Source organism: Pelophylax lessonae (assembly GCF_965119305.1).
Source record: "Pelophylax lessonae genome assembly, chromosome: 9".
Classification (NCBI taxonomy): domain Eukaryota; kingdom Metazoa; phylum Chordata; class Amphibia; order Anura; family Ranidae; genus Pelophylax; species Pelophylax lessonae.
In genome coordinates, this window is record NC_138776.1 from 245,145,620 (window position 1) to 245,164,369 (window position 18,750).

Sequence of the window (18,750 nt, forward strand, 5' to 3'; positions counted from 1 at the left end):
ATAGGAACAATGCCCTGTGTCTGGGTCTCTCCCTGCAGCAGCTGAAAGCTGGCAGGAGGGAGAGAAACAACTTTCACAGGGCTTCCTTCCTAATTGCCCAACTGCACCAATTCCCAATGCTGTTGCCCCCCCCCCCCCCCCTGTGTGCCCAGGCCCCCTACAGGAGGACTGGTGGTCCCTCCCTCCCCAATCAGCGGCCCTGCCCGAAATGCATTCGTTGTGGCAGTGATTTGGACATCGGCGATGACCACGACATGCAACAGTCAGGTGACCCCACGATAGCCAATGACATTTACGCACTCTGCTCAGGAAGAGGCGCTGATAGGATGACGCTGTGCAGTTTCTTGGTCTCATTCACACTTTCTGAGATCTTGTCAATGTTCTGTCGAATCTCCTCAATCTGCAGATAGAGAGAAGAAAAAAAACAGAATTAGAATGTAAAAAGATAACCGGATAATAGGGAGCTACAGAACATATTTTTACCAATGCATACAAACATTTTGTTTTTTATTTGTTTAGCTTGGATAGTGTAGGGAAGGGTTAGCACCCCCGTCACATGGTTATTGGTGGTTATGCCCCTCTGGGGGGATCTGACATTACTTTGTGTGCCACCAGGGACAGGAAACGAGGCTCTAGGTTGCAGGTGGGGCTCTTGCTGTCCTCATGTACAAGGCAGGACTAATGGCCCTGCATTGTGCATGATGACATCATTGTCTGACTATCAAGGTGTCTTAGAGAGAAGGCTTCGAGGGATCGGGCCCACGGATGTGGGGAGGCCACCAGAGTGAGAAGTAAGGCGAGTATCACCCCTCTATTCCCCTACAACTTGACAAAGTGATTGAAAAGTCTAGATTTAAATAATAAACATGTTATACTTCCCTCCTCTATACAGTTGGTTTTGCACAGAGTGGCCCGGATCCTCCTCTTCTTGGGTCCCTCTTCGCTGCTCCTGGCCCCTCCCTCCTGCTGAGTGCCCCCACAGCAAGCAGCTTGCTATGGGGGCACTCAGCAGGAGGGAGGGGCCAGGATACCTTGATAGTCAGACAATGATGTCATCATGCACAATGCAGGGCCAATAGTCCCCAAGCCAAACTGCAGCTCTGTGTGTCCATTCAGACACGGAGCTCCGCCTTTCCACCCACCCTGGGCCATCTTACCGAATGGGCATGCTGGGCAGTTGCCCCCCCCCAGCCCAGTGATCCAGCCCCAGCCAAGCATTAGTCCTGATTCCCGTGTGCATCCCGTCACCGAACTTAGCAGGTGGCAAGAGCCACTTGGGCCGTCGGGGGGGGGGGGGGGAGCCCATAACTGCAGTAATGCCAGCCTGCCTCCACAGGAACAGGCACACAAGGGACAGTCAAGTCTGACTTCCGTCTGTGTGTTCACCGGACCCAGCCACCGAACTTGGAAGCTGTCAGTAGCCTGGCACTGCTGTACCAACAACTATCGCCTTATCAATAATTTAAGACATACACACACATTGTTATATATATATATATATATATATATATATATATATATATATATATATATATATATATATATATATATATCTCTCATCTATATGTGGTATTTGCGCGTGTGCGTACCCCTGATGACGTCACGTATTCTGACGAAACACGTCGGATCTAGCTACGGAGACGGATGCATCTGTTACATGCTTCTCCCAAGGCTTTCTATATTTCACTTTTATTTATTTTTTTTGAAGAATCAGTATCGGTCACAAAAACCTACCGATGTGACCAATATTGATAATTTGCATTTTTATTCTCGTGGGTGATTGTGTAAGCAGCGCCCCAGTACACTGCATTGCCTGGGGCCCTTTATTGCTCTTAAGATGGCACTGCAACCCCCTCCCCCACTTTTCTGATGGACTGACTTGCCAATGGCACCACGGCTGTGTCTCAGCCAATCAGGAGGGAGAGTCCCGGACGGCTGCGAGACTCGTGGACATCACTGGATAGAGATGGGGCTCAGGTAAGTATTAGGGGTGCTGGTGAGGATGCTGCACACAGAAGGTTGTTTATCTTAATGCATTAAGATTAAAAAAAACCTTCTGACTTTACAATCCCTTTAACTAGCACCTAACCAGCTTGCCTTTTTGCAATTCCCAGGGTTGGGCTTTAAAGTAATTGTCATTTTCTTACCTGGGCAAAAAAGTCATCCATAAAGGCCGCATTATCAATGGAAATGTCAACATCTTCTGGGTCATCTGTATCTTGGGTCTGGGGAGAAAGAAAAACACTTTAAGCAACAATAAAATAATTATTATTACTGTATATACTCGAGTATAAGCTGACCCGAATATAAGACGAGGCCCCCAATTTTACCACGAAAAAAAATTACAAAAATGATTGACTCGTGTATAAGCCTAGGGTGAGAAATGCAGCCACTACTGGACCCAACTGGACCACCACGAGATCCAAAACAGGGGCTGCAGGCATGGTACAGGAGAATGCAGGGCAGTGGGCATGGTACAGGAGAATGCAGGGCAGTGGGCATGGTACAGGAGAATGCAGGGCAGTGGGCATGGTAATGGTACAGGAGAATGCAGGGCTGCGGACATGGTACAGGAGATGCAGGGCTGCGGACATGGTACAAGAGAATGCAGGGCAGTGGGCATGGTACAGGAGAATGCAGGGCAGTGGGCATGGTACAGGAGAATGCAGGGCAGTGGGCATGGTACAGGAGAATGCAGGGCAGTGGGCATGGTACAGGAGAATGCAGGGCAGTGGGCATGGTAATGGTACAGGAGAATGCAGGGCTGCGGACATGGTACAGGAGATGCAGGGCTGTGGGCATGGTACAGGAGAATGCAGGGCAGTGGGCATGGTACAGGAGAATGCAGGGCTGCGGACATGGTACAGGAGAATGCAGGGCTGCGGACATGGTACAGGAGAATGCAGGGCTGTGGGCATGGTAATGGTACAGGAGAATGCAGGGCAGTGGGCATGGTAATGGTACAGGAGAATGCAGGACAGTGGGCATGGTAATGGTACAGGAGAATGCAGGGCAGTGGGCATGGTAATGGTACAGGAGAATGCAGGGCTGCAGGCATGGTAATGGTACAGGAGAATGCAGGGCTGTGGGCATGGTAATGGTACAGGAGAATGCAGGGCCGCAGGCATAGTACAAGAGAATGCGGGGCTGCGGGCATAGTACAGGAGATGCAGTGCCGCGGGCATGGTCCAGGCTCAGACAAACTTTTGGTGCTACCATCCAATAAACACTCAATACTTGCTATATTTTTTATAGTAAAGAGACTTGTAAAGACAGCCTCCAAGATACACTACAAAACAACTGCATTTTTGAAGTATTCTATTCTATTGAGCACAACCCATATACAGTGTAAGTAGAAACTGACATAGTACAAAAATAAAAAGTGCAGCTGTGGAGGAGTCTCACCTGTTCCTGTGGCGCTTTAAATTTAAAAATGGCGCCGCCCGGCGCCAACACGTCATTGTGCATGCGCAGCCACCTCTCGGGAGAGCTCGTATACGTTCAGGTATTCCCGGGAGTACCTAAACGTGTACAGCCTTTCCCGAGCGGCGGCGGCGCATGCGCGGCGACAAGTTGGCGCCGGGCGGCGCCATTTTTTTATCTAAAGCGCCTTAGGAGCACGTCAGGCCGGCTGGATGACTCGAGTATGAGCCGAGGGGGGACGTTTTCAGCACAAAAAAAATGTGCTGAAAAACTCGGCTTATACTCAGGTATATACGGTAATTTATATATATTATTATACAGGATTTATACAGCGCCAACAGCTTATGCAGCGCTTTAAAATATAAAAAGGGAGATGTACAATACAATTCGATAAAGGGGGTTAGAGATAGATAGATATATATATATATATATATATATATATATACACACACACACACACACAGAATATATATATATATATATATACACAGATATATATATATATATATATATATATATATATATATACACATATATATACATATATATATATACATATACATACACACATATATACACATATATACATACATACACACACATATATTTATATTTATTTTAAATATTAGGGATCGACCGATTATCAGGGGGGCCCAATAATCACTTTAAGAACAAGTATCGGTAACAAAAACCTACCGATGTGACCAATATTGGTCTCCTCCTGCTGCAGCGGCCATCTTTTTGGGGCCCACTATGTCATCGGCCCGGGTAGAAGAAGCTAGGACTCAGAGAAGGTTTTGCAGGCCCAGTGCACACAACGTCATTACATATGTTGCAACACGCACTGGGTCTACATGTTCTGACTGATTCCTGGCTTCTTCTACCTGGATAGGACAAAGGCCGTGGCCTCCCTCGCCTCGGACAGTGCATGCTATGGAACGGCTGGACGAGAGAGGACATGCCAGCCAGCAGCCACCCACCCACAGCCCCTGTGCCAGCCAGCCACAGCCCCTGTGCCAGCCAGCCAGTCACTCACCCACAGCAGGGTGCCAGCCAGTCAACCACAGCAGGGTGCCAGCCAGCCACCCACAGCAGGGTGCCAGCCAGCCACCCACAGCCCCTGTGCCAGCCAGCCATAGCCCCTGTGTCAGCCAGCCACACCCCCTGTGCCAGCCAGCCACCCACCCACCCACAGCAGAGTGCAAGCATGCCAGTTTTAACCTTATTTGTATTCGATAAACTCTCTTTCAAATTTCAATGCAGATGGATGCAGATAGAAAAAGTAAGCGTGTGGTTTGGGACTATTTCTTGTCTCAACCATCTCCAGGAAAAAGCAGCACTGTGCAACACATGCACAAACATAAGCATGGGATCAGTAACTGCAAAAACCAAAAATACATCAAATCTTTGGGCCCATCTAAGAGTTCATTATGTTGCATTATATAATGCAGCACAGAGAAAAGAAACCGAATCACAAAAGTAAAATACCACTATCCCAGACAACAACCACAGATATGTTTAAAAAACAGATGGCTAAATTCGGATGGTAGATCCCAACTGCTGGACGGAGTAATCACAGAGATGATGGTCACTGATAACCAGCCATTTACATTGGTGTCTGACTCTGGATTTAAGCGGTTGATGTCCATAGTTGAGCCAAGGTACACACTGAAGAGTTAAACGTATTACAGACCCGAAATGCTGGGAAAGATTAACCAAAAAGTAGTTGAAAAAGTAAAGACTATGCTGCAACCAGAGAATGCTGGCAACTCACTCTCATTCACAAACAGAGTCAATAATTAAGCTTGCATGCCACTTAATTGACAGCGGACGGACAAGAAGGCAATTGGTGTTGAATACAAAAGTGATGCAAGGATCCCACACTGGGGAGTACATTAGAGAAATGTTTCTAGGCATGCCTGAGGACGATGCTTGTACTTCGAGACAGTGGAGCAAACATGGTGAAAGGAATGAGGCTTGCTGAAGTCAGACCTCAGTTGCATGGCACACACCCTGAAACTTGTGGTAAATGATGGTCTGTCAAGCCAGAGAGCTTTGATTTATATAATTGGCATGCTGAAGAGGTGCGCAGGCCATTTCCACTATTAAATCCTACCCAAGCAGCGACTGAGGTGCATTCAGGAAGACTTTGGCCTAGCCAAAAACAACTGGATTTAAGCCTCGTACACACGCAACGATTACCGGCCGACCGATCGGCCGTCTTTTGTCCAGTGTTGTTGTGTTGGTTGAAATGTGCTCTAGACTGCACACAAATTTTATCGGCCAACAAAAACCAACTTCAGAAGTGATGTCATGTGATGGTTTACTTTCCGTGTGTTTTTTCTTCTCTGAGCATGCCCAGTCTTGCTCATCAGATTTTTGTCTGCCGAAATCTGTACTGACTGACGAAAAATCGGCCGTTCGGACGACGGCCAACAAAAATTTTATAGCATGCACACCAGATTTTGTTCGGCCGAAAAGTCGGTTGTCGGAAGCATCATACTAAAGCCCCGTACACACGCACAGATTGTTGGCCAACTGATCGGCCAACTTTTGTCTAGTGTTGTTTGTTGGTTGAAATGTGCTCTAGACTTGCACTGGACTTTTGTTGGCCAACAAAAACCAACTTCAGAAGTGATGTCATGTTCTGATTGACTTTCAGTGTGTTTTTTCTTAATGGATTCCAGAAGCGCTCTGGTGTCATCCCCAGTGTCACCACCCGGGCTCCTCTCTCCCCTGTCACAGTCTTCTGCGAGCCGGAATCTCGCCTTGGATGGGCTGCCTAACATTGGGGTGGAGGTGTAGACGGGGGGAGACTTGCCTGATCCAGTGCTGGAATGAGCAGGAGAACCAGTGCTGATGGATCCGCGAGGGGAGGCGGCGGGAGCTTGTGAGGAGGTGCGGGCGCCATTTTGGCTGACCTCCGGCGGGCGCTGTTGGAAAAATGCCGTGAGTTTCTGCGGCTTCGAGTTATCCTTCCGCTTACAGGTCATGGTCCCGGGTGCTCGGGGATGCTGAGCTGACCTAGAGCGGGCGTGAATCTCGGCTGGGTGTGCTGGGATCATCGCTGGGAGCCGTATAGGAAGCGGGAGCTAGCTCAGATCGCGGCCATCCAGGTCCTCGGCAAACCACGCCCCAGTGTGTTTTTTCTTCTATGAGCATGCCCAGTCTTGCTCATCTGATTTTTGTCTGCCGAAATCTGTACTGACTGAGGAACAATCGGCCGTTCTTTGTTGACCAAAAAAAATTTTATAGCATGCACACTAGATTTTTTTCGGCCGAAAATTTGCAGTTGGTTGTCGGAAGCATCATACTAACAAGCCTACAATCGGCAGATCGGAAGTTGGCCGACAATTTACGGCCAACAATCTGTGCGTGTGTACGGGGCTTAACAAGCCGAAAATCGGCCGATCGGACGTTGGCCGAAAATTCACGGCCAACTATCGATGCGTGTGTACGAGGCATTAGGCTGTTCAAACACGATGGAACTCAACACTCCACATGCTTCAAAGAATGCTGGAACAGAAGTGAGATCTTAGCATCTATTCAGGTTAACATGGAAGATATTCTTGTCCTACTGCTGATCGGTGGGACATTGTAGCTAATGTCATTGAGACCCTCCTTCCCATAGAGGACGTGACACTAGAGGTGAGTCATTACGACTCATCCGTGTCATCGGTCATCCCAAGTATGAGAGTCCTGAAGATGCTTCTTCAAGAGAATTAAAGACCCAACACACGTGGCGTTAAAACATGCAGGCCGGTCATGAGGGACAGACTCGCCAAACATTTGAGAAGTATGAAGAGAATAAAAAAAAAAAAAATGTTGTGCTCGCATGTCTTTTGGATCCTCGATACAAGAACCATCCTCTCTCTTCTGATGATTTATTGGCCAAGGCAAAACAATGGCTAACAGAAGATATTCAACAGGAGGTGCAGGAGGTTCCTGCCGAAACGTCAAGTCGGGAAGAGCATGGTTTCCAATCTGGAAGAACAGGATGCTGCAAAAACAGACAAACGTCCAAAAAGACAAACGGACAGAAGAGAATCTTTATTGTGGTCGAATTGATGCCATGTTCAGTGTTTTATTGGAGCCTCATGCGGAGGATTCTTCTGAATCTGCAATAATCAGCCTGGATGATGATGAACTTCATCTCTATCTGAAGGAACCAGTAACTGACAGAAGAAGTGATCCTCTTAAGCGGTGGAAAGAAAATGAGGCAAGCTACAAAACACTTGCCTCGAATGCTAGAAGATACCTCTCTGCGCCTCCGTCCTTAGTACCAATTGAGCGTGTTTTTAGTGAAGTGGCAACAATTTATGAAAAAAACAAGCAGTTTAACCACTTGCCGACCAGTCACGTTGACTGTACTGCGGCAAAGTGGTTCGTTATCGTCTGGCGACGCGCCACCGGAGGCTCGCTCCCGCTGTATTCAGTTACAGCGGGAGTCGGGCCAGGGGAGGAGCGGCGGTGATCACCGCCGCTCTTCCCCGATCGTCGGGGATCGAGTGAGGAGATCCGCCCGCTTGTGTAAACATGAGCGGGCGGATCTCCTAAGTGACAGACAGGGTCAGATTGCAGGGTTCAGCATAGCTGAACCTGCGATCTGTCCCTGTGTCACTTAGTCACCTCCCCCCACACACGTCAGTAAGCACCAGGCATACATTAACCCCTCCCTCTCCAATAAAAATTAACCCCTTCCCTGCCAGTGTCATTTTTACAGTAACAGTGCATATTTATAGAACTGATTACTGTAGTAATGTCACTGGTACCCCCAAAAGTGTCAAAAATGTCAGTCAAGGGTCTGATCTGTCCGCCGCCAGGTCTCATTCCCACAAAAAAAAAAAAAAAAAAAAAAAAAACGCAGATCGCCGCCATTACTCGTTAAAAAAAAAAAAAAAAAACACCAAAAATGACAGAAATCTTTCCCTTAGTTAGTAAACGCAATAACTTTTGCGCAAACCAATCAAAATACGCTTATTGCGATTTTTTTTTACCAAAAATATGTAGCAGAAAACAAATTGGCCTAAAATGATAAAAAATTCAGATTTTTACATTTTTTTGGGGGGGAATTTCATATAAAAAAAAAAAAATGTGAAAAATATTGTTATTTTTTCAAAATTGTCGCTCTTTTTTTGTTTATAGCGCAAAAAGTAAAAAATCGCACAGGTGATCAAATACCACCAAAGGAAAGCTCTGTTTGTGAGAAAAAAAGGACGTCAATTTCGTTTGGGTACGGCGTTGCATGACCGCGCAATTGTCAGTTAAAGTCGCACAGTGCCGAATCGCAAAAAGTGGCCTGGACGTAAGACAGCAAAATCCTCCGGTGGTAAAGTGGTTAACTGGTGAACATGCTGAAATGTTACGCTTTCTACTCTACATAACTGGGAGTATAGTGTCCACTGTCCAGCTTTTGCACTGCACTTGTGATTTTCACAGTTGTCTACTTCTAGGCCTCATTCGTTTACACCATGGTGTAGACCAGGCATGTCCAACCTGCGGCCCGGGGGCCGCATGCGGCCCAGAGCCCCAGGCAATGCGGCCCACTGCCCCCTGACAATTTTTTTTTTTTGATGGGGAAGAAGGAAGTCGGGTCGGAGGCACGGCCACAGCGGCTTCCAACTAACTGTAGGCAGAAGCTGCCTCGGAAGGGATCATCCTCTAGTTGTGTTAAATTAGTGCTGGGGGGGGGGCAGCAGCGCGGGAAGGGCACGGTGGCGTTTTATTACTTATATACCTTAACTATAGTTTATATTTTATATGCGGCCCGAGAAAATTTCTCTACACTCAATGTGGCCCAGAAAAGCCAAAAGGTTGGACACCCATGGTGTAGACAGACGCCAGTTTTTCAATGGTTGTTCTCACTACTCTTCTTCTCTATGTGCCCTGTTCACACCACAACGTGCAGATTTTTTACATATAATAAAAAGAAAAAAAAATTATATAAAAAACGCAAATGCGTAATTATATACGGCGTATATAAAAACAGGATTACATGTTCTAACATTTTCTACACTGCAGAGTACAAAGTGTAACTTGTGAATCATTACACATATGCATTATCACCTGCATATCATCATATTGCAGCTTGTTCACGTCATAGGACGTATCAGTCAGAAAGCAAGACAATGGTTCCAGTTGCCTCTGAAGGAAGTATATTAGGACAAGAGCTGATATCGCGTCTAACACCGTTATTGTGCAAGGATTTGCATGGCTGCAGTACATTCATCATCAGGTGTGACAAAGACCAATCATGTCCCCAAAAGAAGAGGCCCTGTGGGTATATGCTGCTTGAATAGCACAAGGTCCTTACATTATGCAGCTAGATATTTGTGGACACCTAACCATCACACCTACATGGACGTGCCCTTTCGAAGCCATTGCCATAATATAATACAATATGATATAATATAATTTTGCCACCAACACTCTTGCTACCAGGGCCTCTGATAGGGGGGGACCACCAGCCCTCTTGTAGGGGGCCCACACAGAGAGGGGGATTAGTGATGGACAACAAATACAGAAATCTTCCTCCAGCACCTGAATCTGATCTGTCCCTCTCCCTGCTATCAGCTTTTATCTGCTGAGAAAGAGACAGTCGTCCCTTCACTAATCCCCTCCCTGTGTGGGCCCCCCTCCCAGCACTGGCTCTAATGTTATCTCTACTCAGGAGTTTATTTGTAACTTTGTTTCTTTCTCTCTCTGTCTCTGATCACTGAGGCCCCGTTCACACTGGGGCGACGCTACTTCCCGGGGCGACCTCACAGGTCACGGCTCGCACCGCGACCTCGGAGCGGCCGGCACGGACTTCATAACATTGAAGTCAATGCAGGTCGCTCCAGGTCGCCCCAAAGAAGCTCCGGACCCTTTTCTAAGTCGGAGCGACTTGTGTCACTCCTATTAGAACGGGTCCACAGCTTCTCTATGCCAGGCGACCTACGGCGACCTGTCAGGCGACCAGGTCGTCTGACAGGTCGCCCCAGTGTGAACGGGGGCTGAGCTCCAACTGCACAGCCTGTATATTTTTCTCATCTCATCTTCATTTTTATTTAACATAGTTTTTTTTTTTTTTAGATTTAGCAGGAATTATGCGAGTTATGTTATATTTGTGTCTGATAATAGTGATTTTGTTGTAATTTTAGCAAAATATATCTTTAAAATTTTCTTGGGGGGCCCTGCCAGGTAGTCTGTACGGGGCCCCGCGATTTCTAACAGCAGCCCTGCTTGCTACTAGAACAGTCTCCAATCTTCTGCAAAGGTTTTCCCACAAGAGTTCGGAAAACATTAGTGAGGACAGATACTGAGGTTGGACAAGAAGGCCTGGTTCAGAGAAGTCATGTTAAAGGTGTTCCGTAGGGCTCTGTGCACCCCACTCAAGTTTCTACACATCAAACTGGTCAAAGCCACAGCAGAAAACAAAGCAAAGAACCACCTTCCCCAAACTGTTACCATAAGGTTGGAAGCCCAATTATCTAAAACGCCTTTTCCTGCTGTAATATTATACTGTTCATATCTCCTTCACATATCCTTCACTAGAAACTCCTGAAGTCAATCATTTGGAGTTGTGTCCACAAACTTTGAGCCATAGAGGTAGGTGTGATGGTCAGGTGTCCACACACTTTGGGCCATAAAGGTAGGTGTTAGGTTAGGTGTCTACATACTTTGGGCCATATAGGTGGGTGTGATGTTCAGGGGTCCATACACTTTGGGCGATAAAGGTAGGTGGTATGGTTAGGTGTCCATATACTTTGGGGAAAAAAAGGTAGGTGTTATGGTTAGGTGTCCACATACTTTTGGGCCATATAGGTGGGTGTGATGGTCAGGTGTCCATACACTTTGGGCGATAAAGGTAGGTGGTATGGTTAGGTGTCCATATACTTTGGGCCATGTATGTCAGTTTGATTGTCAGGTGTCCACATACTTTGTGCCATATACTGTAGGTAGGTGTCCATACACTTTGGGCCATACAGGTAGGTGTGATGGTCAGGTGTCCACACACTTTGGGCCATACAGGTAGGTGTGATGGTCAGGTGTCCACACACTTTGGGCCATACAGGTAGGTGTGATGGTCAGGTGTCCACGTACTTTTGGGCCATAAAGGTAGGCGTTATTGTTAGGTGTCCATGTACTTTTGGGCCATATAGGTGGGTGTGATGGTCAGGTGTCCACATACTTTAGGCTATATATGTAGGTGTGATAGTCAGGTCTCCGCATACGTTGGGCCATAAAGGTTGGTCAGGTGTCCACATACGTTGGGCCATAAAGGTTGGTCAGGTGTCCACATACGTTGGGCCATAAAGGTTGGTCAGGTGTCCACATACGTTGGGCCATAAAGGTTGGTCAGGTGCCCACATACGTTGGGCCATAAAGGTTGGTCAGGTGTTCACATATGTTGGGCCATAAAGGTTGGTCAGGTGTCCACATACGTTGGGCCATAAAGGTTGGTCAGGTGTTCACATACGTTGGGCCATAAAGCTTGGTCAGGTGTCCACATACGTTGGGCCATAAAGCTTGGTCAGGTGTCCACATACGTTGGGCCATAAAGGCTGGTCAGGTGTCCACATACGTTGGGCCATAAAAGTTGGTCAGGTGTCCACATACGTTGGGCCATAAAAGTTGGTCAGGTGTCCACATACGTTGGGCCATAAAGGTTGGTCAGGTGTCCACATACGTTGGGCCATAAAAGTTGGTCAGGTGTCCACATACGTTGGGCCATAAAGGTTGGTCAGGTGTCCACATACGTTGGGCCATAAAGGTTGGTCAGGTGTCCACATACGTTGGGCCATAAAGGTTGGTCAGGTGTCCACATACGTCGGGCCATAAAGGTTGGTCAGGTGTCCACGTAGGTTGGGCCATAAAAGGTTGGTCAGGTGTCCACATACATTGGGCCATAAAAAGGTAGGTGTGATGGTCAGGTGTCCTCATACTTTAGGCCATATAGTGTAGGTCAGTGTGATGGTCAGTTGTCCACCATTTTATGGCTATATGGCAGTGATGACACTGTATCAGTGAAGAATGTGCACCAGAAACAGCTATGACATTCTATTCTTGTAATATTTTCTACACAGTGGAGGTACGGAGTGTGACTTGTGACTCATTACATATTTGCATTGTCACCTCCAGTGGATCATCATTCCATGACCTCCTCTATTGCAATGTGTTCACTGTAGAGGTATTTATATTGTATCTGCTCCTCCCAGTTATGAGCCCGCGTCACACGACTGCTTTATAATCTGAGCTCATTCACGGATTCCATGACTCATCTCCCAAGTCTCATGAAAATACAGCACAGCAGTCCAAACACAAAGACATTTGCCTCGTTTTCTATGGAGTCGGTTTGTAGTGATGTGTGCTGAAAAAAGTATGGCATGCAGAGATTTTCAGTGCAGTGAGGTGCATTGCCACCGTTTCCTCCCAACACACACACACATCATACGAATGCTGGTGGGTTAAAGTGGCTGTAAACCTATAAAAAGGGGAGGGAGCTCCAGCACACAGCCTGTGATTGACAGCCTCAGCTTTGCGCCTGTGTGAAGGGGGTGTGTCCCTACCCTCCAATCAGCTCTCAGAGCTCTTCTCGCTGAGCTCTGCAGAGTGTCCAGCGGTGGATTCACCACGGGATCACCCTTAGGGGCGGCAGGAGAGGTGTCGTCCCCCCGACGCTTCCGGGTCGTTTTCCCTGTTTACCGGAGCCGTCAGTAGCGGGGAAAACGATCCGGTCCTTTCCACTCGTGCAGGAAGTCGAGTGAGGAAAAGATGGCCCCCACTCTACTCTATGGCCTTGGAGGACCGGAGCGACGTCATACGTCGCTTCCTAGCAACGGATTTAAAGAGCCCATTTTTTTTTTTCCATCATGGAAAAAAAAAAAAACTTTTTTTTTTTTTTTTTTGCTTTTTTAGTGTCGATGTGAGATGTGAGGTCTTTTTGACCCCAGATCTCACATTAAGAGGACCTGTCTTCCTCAAGTCCTGCAGGATGCATTTACAATGCCATTATTACTTAATGGCATCCCAAACATGGTGCAATTTTGCCGCGGTGCCTCCTCAAGTCCTGCTTATTTCTATTATAAGTGATGTTTACATTCCTTGTAATAGGAATAAAAGTGATAAAAAAAAAAAAAACAGTGCAAAAATAAAAGATAAAATAAATATGAAAAAAAGAAATTAAAGCTGCCGTCCCCATTAGTTCGCGCGCAGAAGCAAGTCGCTCCCACATATGTAAACGGTGTTCAAACCACACATGTGAGATATCGCCGCGATCGTTAGAGTGAGAGCAATAAATCGAGCCCTAGACCTCCTCTGTAACTCTAAGATGGCAACCTGTAGAAATTTTTAAAACGTCGCCTATGCGGATTTTTAAATACCTATGTTTTGTCGCCATTCCGCGAGCGGGCGCAATTTTGAAGCATGACATGTTGGGTATCTATATACTCGGCATAACATTATCTCTATTATAGAAAAAAAATTGGGCTAACTTTACTGGTTTTCTGTGTTTTTAAAGCGGTTGTATCCCGCTTTTTGACACTTTTACCTACAGGTAAGCCTATAATAAGGCTTACCTGTAGGTACAAATAATATCTCCTAAACCGGCATGGTTTAGGAGATATTTACAGTGCATGCAGCCGCTCGCGCGAGCGGCGCTTGCGCTCTGAAGGTCCGGGGGGACCTTCAATTAAGTTGCCGGGAGCTTGCCGGAAAAATCACTCCCACGCGCATGCGCGGGAGTGACGTCATCGCGGCTCCGGCCAATTAGCGCGCTGGAGCCGTCTCTTCCGGCCAATCAGCGCGCCGGAGCCGCCGAACCCGGAAGAGACGACGAGGGATCATGGCAGCGCCGGCATCGATGTCCGGGGGTCCGTGTCGGGGCTTCGTTTTAAGGTAAGTTAAACATAATGGGCTAGTATGCGATGCATACTAGCTCATTATGCCTTTGTCTTGCAGGTTTTTTTTTTTTTTTTTTTTTTTTATAGGGTTTACAACCGCTTTAATAAAAAAAAAAAAAGTTAAATTTTTACGGTGTGATAAAAAATATTGCAACAACCGCCATTTTATTTTCTAGGGTCTCTGCTAAAAAAAATATATAATAATATTTAGGGATTCTAAGTAATTTTCTAGCATAAAAACTGATTTTAACTTGTTTACAACAAGTGTCAGAAATAGGCCCGGTCTTAAAGGGGTTGAAAAAAAAAAAAAAGTTAATTTTTTCCAAAATATTTGCGTTTGTAAGACCGCTACGCAAATACGGTAAAATGGCGGTTGTTGCAATATTTTTTTATCACACCGTATTTGCGTAGCGGTCTTACAAACGCAAATATTTTGGAAAACATTCACTTTTTTTTTTTTAAACTCTTTAAGACCGGGCCTATTTCTGACACTTGTTGTTTACAAGTTTAAAATCAGTTTTTATGCTAGAAAATTACTTAGAATCCCCAAATATTATATTTTTTTTAGCAGAGACTCTAGAAAATAAAATGGCGGTTGTTGCAATATTTTTTTGAGTCTCTGCTAAAAAAAAAAAATATAATATTTGGGGATTCTAAGTAATTTTCTAGCATAAAAACTGATTTTAAACTTGTAAACAACAAGTGTCAAAAATAGGCCCGGGCTTAAAGTGGTTAAAAAAAGAAAAAAAAAGTGAATTTTTTCAAAAAAATCTTGCGTTTGTAAGACCGCTGCGCAAATACGGTGTGATAAAAAAATATTGCAACATATATACACATATATATATATATATACACACACACATATATATATATATATATATATTTGGGGGTTCTAAGTAATTTTCTAGCATAAAAAAAAACTGATTTTAACTTGTAAAACAACAAGTGTCAGAAAAAGGCCCGGTCCAGAAGTGGTTAATGGACAATTTTTTTTTTTTTTGTTTTACAAGACAAAAAGACATGCAAAGTGCAGCACCCCACACCGTCGTCCAATCAGCATTCATTATTTTACCGATCTGACATCAATGCGATTGGTTGTTAGGAGCTCTTGCTCTTTGCGCTGCCTCTTCCAATAAGCCTGATTGCGTTGGTTTCAGGGTCTTTAATCAGTCGGGTTGGAGCTCGTAGAACAGCTGTGCTATCAGTGCAGATGGTCAGTGGATAATCCCCCTAATACCTGTAACATGTTATTAAGGTTTTTACTGTTTGATGGGGGAGGGGAGAGGGTCAGGAGACAGCTGGGAATAGAGAGACACGACGCATTTGTTCTGATTTCATTGAAAGGCGAATGCCAGATTTAGACGAAAACATTTCCCTAGGAAGGTTCCCCCCCCCCCCCCCAGATTATTAGGGCCCATTCACATTCCAGGGCTGATTACACGCAGGCAATTTCTGCATAGCGATTGCCTCTCGCAGCCAATTGCCGGGACCCCCCTCGTGTTCGGGTTCTCACATGTACATGTTGATGGGCTCCACTCGCACCTGAGCGTACTGGAATCACGCGATTCCAGAGTCGCGGCAAATTGCGGGACGCATTTGCAATGCCATTATTCCTTATAGCACCCCCAAACATGGTGCAATTTTGCCGCGGTTGTCGAGCGACAAAACACGCTACAATGGCAAAATGCTCCTGGATGAAGATTTCGTACACGAGTTTCTTTGGAGCATTTATGGGTCGAAAAACGTGCCACAAAAAAACCATAAACGCTTGAAAAAAAAAAAAAGCGATACACTTAGGTATGAACTGGAGCCTAAAGCCGGCCATAGATGGTTTGAATCTCAGCCGGTTCAGCATGGATTCGAACCAAGTATGGGCAGGATGAATGTACCCAAGTTGATTGATTGATCTACTCTGGGCTTTTTTTTCTCAGAAAATAGGTGCAGGAACTCAACCACGACCACACTGTAGGTGGCCCCGACTCTCTCACATGCAGGGAGATCATCCAGTGAGGGTGTCGGCATCTGCACTGCCCCTGCATCCCCCTTGTCCCCATCCTGCACTCAGTAAGAGCCGCTCAGGAGATCGTATCTGCGGGAGCCATTGGGAGACAAGCTGTCACTTCTGAACCCAGAAGCTGGACTTCTGGGTTTACAAGTGATATTGGTGAGCAGAGGGCCTGAGCCAGAGGTGGTGGAACTGAGTTCCACCAAGTTCCAGCTGAAAAAAAAGCCCTGGATCTACTTGGGTACAACCAGCCTGTCTGATCTTACATGCGATTATTGCTAGAGGCTAGTATAGCCTCTAGCAGTAATCACAGTGTGCTCCCCCCCATAAGGATGGTTCCCCACCTAGGGGAACACAATAGCTCCACAGGGTTCCCCCCCCCCCCCACATCAACACTGATGGTGTTGATAGGGGAATCAAGCGATTTTATTTCCTACAACCAGTGCTTTAAGTGGGCCGGTATGCACTGGTATTCAGTACCGCCACTTCCAAATATGGCTCTTGAGCATACCGCCACCTTTCCGTGCGCCTTAGCGTACCAGTACGCTCATTTTGGACATCTGCGCCCTCAATTGCCCCCCCCCCCCCCAAGAATATTTCCCACTCCAGAGCCAGACCAGTCACGACCAGTGAGTCATCCTGCTCCGGAGTCCCAGGCCAGGCCAGGGGGGTGCTCTGTGGGGACCCTGATGTGGGGTGGGGGGGGGGGGCGACAAAATTTAAAGGCTATAATAGAGTACCAGCACCTCTTTTGGGCCAATTAAAGCACTGCCTACAACCCATGGTTGCAGGAAGGAAAATCACTCCACCAATGGCTGGCTTAACCTATTGCCACCCATGTAACAACTACAGTATGTGTGGCATCATAATGGTGTGCTTAACTCCCATAGGCATTACTGGATGGGGGCGAGGTGTCTGAGCCGAGACTGCGAGCTCCCAGCACAGAGACCGAGCTGTCAAAAAGAGCTCTTGGTGCCCACTAACCATCGGTAGCCAGTGGGACCGGCAACTGATTATGTGAACACTCTGACAGCCAACCAAAAATGTTGTCAATCTACCGTGCGCATTTCTTGATTTGGCCACTGAAGTCTGCAGGAGGCAACCAGCCATCAATTGAAGGATTGCACCCAGAAAGCTGACAACGCTTCTAATTGCAAGGCGGAGGCTTAGCGATGTTAGCCTGAAACAGGATGCGCCGGTAATGGCAGGATCTCCAAGTAAGAAACTTTGCAAAAGGTTCATAAAAAAATGATTTACTTAAATCAGGGTTGTCCAAACTATGACCCTCCAGCTGTTGCGGAACCATACGTCCCATAAGGCATTGTAAATCTCTGACATTCACAGACATGAGTAGGCATGATGGGAATTGTAGTTCCTGAACAGCTGGAGGGCCATAGTTTGGACACCCCTTACTTAAATTGTATAGGAGACTTTCTCAACCCTTTCAACACAGAGGAACCCTTGAAATACCTTTCCAGTCTCGGGGAAGGCCTGCTAAAAATGACTATATCTAGGACTCATGATAAATTGGTGTGATGGTCAGTGGGAAGAATGTTCCTAAGGTTCCTTTCACGTGAGCGGTCTGCTCGGCGGACTCTGCTTTGGTCAGCGGGGGATTGATCTGCTGATCCCCGCTGAGCAGGCAGGTGACAGGTCCGTGTTCGCTCACTGTGCTGAGATGGACCTGTCAGAGTCCTGCTCTCCTCTATGGGAGATCGGATGAAAATGGACCGCCTGCCCATTTTCATCCGATCTGAGCCTCCAGACGGATGGAAAATGGGCTCACCATCTGTCTGGATTTGGCGGACAGGATCAGTTTGGATAGCGGCGGGTGTCAGCGGACATGTCACCTCCATAGGGGTAAATTAAGGGTCCGATCAGGTCCACCTAAAAAACCGACAGGTGGACCTGATCGGAAAGCCTGTGTGAAAGGGCCCTTACACTTGTGGTCATTGGGAAGAGTTACCCCCTTTAGAGATCGCTAAAGAGATCAATAGTGTCAGTGGGAACTTATCTGAAAGGTAGAAACCTCTCATAGCTTAAGGAACCCCTAGCAACCTCTGGGGGAACCCTGGTTTTAGAAACTCTATTGTATATTGGCAGCCATAAATTCAAACATACTGAAAATTAGATTTTAAGCTTGCATACATTTAAGGCCTTATTCACATGTCCTAAATGAGGCATGGTGCACCAAGTATATGGTAGATACCTGGGGCCAGGATCCCATTTGTTCCCTCAGTGGTGTTCAACTCAATGACTGGCTAACGGGGACTGGGCCTTTCCACAGCTGTAAGAGTCCATTCACAATGCCGCGACTTGTCAGGAGACTTGTGTGCCCTCAAGTCGCCCCAAGTCACTTGTCATAACAAATGCAATGTTAATGAATGAGAGCCGTCTTAATATTAACTACTGAAGTCGCTCCGACTTCAGAAAAGGGTC

General features: G+C 46.6%; 1 protein-coding gene across 1 annotated transcript in view; it reads right to left on the reverse strand.

The window, feature by feature from the left end:
* Positions 1-18,750, reverse strand: part of LOC309562844 (syntaxin-3-like) — a 103,379-nt gene that overhangs the window by 38,728 nt on the left and 45,901 nt on the right. The window contains exons 2-3 of the mRNA XM_082267160.1: positions 2,148-2,225; positions 301-400 (exon numbers count right to left, since the gene is read on the reverse strand). Of these exons, the coding sequence (XP_082123286.1) occupies positions 301-400; positions 2,148-2,225 (178 nt within the window). The remainder of the gene's footprint in view (positions 1-300; positions 401-2,147; positions 2,226-18,750) is intronic.